At 35.0% G+C, this 2,197-nt stretch overlaps 1 protein-coding gene across 1 annotated transcript in view; it reads left to right on the forward strand.

Moving 5' to 3' along the window:
• The window catches only part of LOC106882383 (vacuolar protein sorting-associated protein 26B-like), a 13,495-nt gene extending 11,349 nt beyond the window's left edge, over window positions 1–2,146 (forward strand). Inside the window, exon 8 of the mRNA XM_014933044.2 lies at window positions 1,213–2,146. Coding sequence (XP_014788530.2) covers window positions 1,213–1,356 — 144 coding nt within the window. The 3' untranslated portion in view covers window positions 1,357–2,146. The remainder of the gene's footprint in view (window positions 1–1,212) is intronic.
• The last annotated feature ends 51 nt before the right edge of the window (window positions 2,147–2,197 follow it).

Genomic DNA, 2,197 nt, shown 5'->3' on the forward strand with positions numbered 1-2,197 from the left:
GCAGGGGTTTTCAAACTGTGGTCCGCGGACCACAGGGGGTCCGCAAGGACAAGACAGTGGGTCCGTAGACAGCAAATACTTTTTATGAGCAATTTGATTTTATATATGTTTTTTAATTGAAATCTTTTAATTGACAATAAACCTATTTGTTAAATACTGCTAAATAAATAAATGTAAAAATATATGTTATTTTAAGCAAATATTTATGTATAAATTTCATAAGCGTTTATAACGGGGTCCCCAAGGTAAAGCCTGAAATATAAAGGGGTCCACAAGTCAAAAAGTTTGAAAACCCCTGTTTTAGAGGACTGCAGTTCTAAGGGAAACTTGAGTATTTTATGAACAATAGACCCAGTAATGAGGACACAAAAATAAAAAAACTGATTTGATAGGTAGGACTCTGTAGTAGGTATAGGGTAAATTCAAAAGACCTGAGAAATGAGACTGTTTTACTGTTGTATCTATTTGCTTGTTGTAATGTTTTGGTAAATGGGTCTTTGCTAACCAGTCAACTGGCTTTATTTTGATTGTGTGTGCAGCATTCTTCTATATATGTAAGCACTACTTCAGTTTAACTATTCCCTTTAGTTTTGTTGAGAAATCCCAGTCTCTGGGATATAGTTTGGTAATATTTTGCTCCACTTAAATGTGGATGTTCTGTTAGAACAAACTATACTGCAGTAGATACCATGAGTACAGTTTGTTCTAACAGAACATCTACATTTAAGTGGGAATATATATACTCTTTTACTCTTTTCAGTCATTTGACTGCGGCCATGCTGGAGCACCGCCTTTAGTCGAGCAAATCGACCCTGGGACTTATTCTTTGTAAGCCTAGTACTTATTCTATCGGTCTCTTTTGCCGAACCGTTAAGTGACAGGGACATAAACACACCAGCATTGGTTGTCAAGCAATGCTAGGGGGACAAACGCACACACACATATATACGACAGGCTTCTTTCAGTTTCCGTCTACCAAATCCACTCATAAGGCTTTGGTCGGCCCGAGGCTATAGTAGAAGACACTTGCCCAAGATGCTGCACAGTGGGACTGAACTCAGAACCATGTGGTTGGTAAGCAAGCTACTTACCACACAGCCACTCCTGCACCTATATATAGTTTTTGATAAGCTTTGGTATTGTTCTTATGTATGAGTTGAATCCATTTACTTATAGATGTTTTTTTTGTTTTTTTTTTTTTCCCCCCATCAGGAAATCACTATATTCCGGAAAGCTGACAAAGTACGTAAAAGCATCCAGGCCACATTGCAAGCGCAGCATGCTACAATGCAGAGAATGACTTTTCGTCGGGAACAGGCTGAAGCTAATAAAGATAACAGTAGTGATGATCAGTAACGTTTTCTTTTTGCAGTGATTGCATGTGGAGACCGATAGCTCTGTCTGATGACAAACCCTGAAACAGTATATAGTGACTGATGATGCAAAAATTATGCTCTCAAAGGATATATATATATATGTATGTATATATATATATATATACACACACATATGAATGTATATGTTTAGGCAGTGTCTTAACATTGCTTCTGTTCTATTACAAAGAAGTATCCAAACTCTCTGTTGACCAAAAACTCTTATCTAATCAAACCAAAACAAAACAAACAAAAAAAAAAACACTTTTTTTTTCTTTTTTCCTTTCTGTTTATCCCTCTGCTCTTTTTTTTTTTTTTTTAATTGATTTATTTGTAATTCTATATCAACTGAAATTATCATGGACATTTCAACATTTTTGAGGGTCTTTTTTTTTTCTTTTCTTTTCTTTTGTCTTGTTTTTTTCAAACATTGTTGTTATTCATTTTCCTCTGTTAATTTTTCCCCCAGGAAATGTCCTCATCCACCATACTGCTAAAGTTAACGAATAGTAATTACACATTCTCTTTCGACCCCATTCTCTCTCTCTTTCTCTCTCTCTCTCTCTTTCTCTCTCTCTCTCTCTTTCTCTCTCTCTTTCTCTCTCTCTCTCTCTCTCTATCTCTCACTCTCTCTCTCTCTCTCTCCTTTCCGTATTATATACAGTGTAAAAAAAAAAACACGAATAGCTGTTTTGAACTTGCTATTTCTTATGTTAATATGATATACATCAATTTACATTATTTTATGAAAAATAAATATTTGAAAAAACACATTTCAAGCAGAAATCAATTATTTTGGACTAATGTGTAAAATGTGTGTGTGT

Source organism: Octopus bimaculoides, chromosome 15 (genome assembly GCF_001194135.2).
Source record: "Octopus bimaculoides isolate UCB-OBI-ISO-001 chromosome 15, ASM119413v2, whole genome shotgun sequence".
NCBI lineage: Eukaryota > Metazoa > Mollusca > Cephalopoda > Octopoda > Octopodidae > Octopus > Octopus bimaculoides.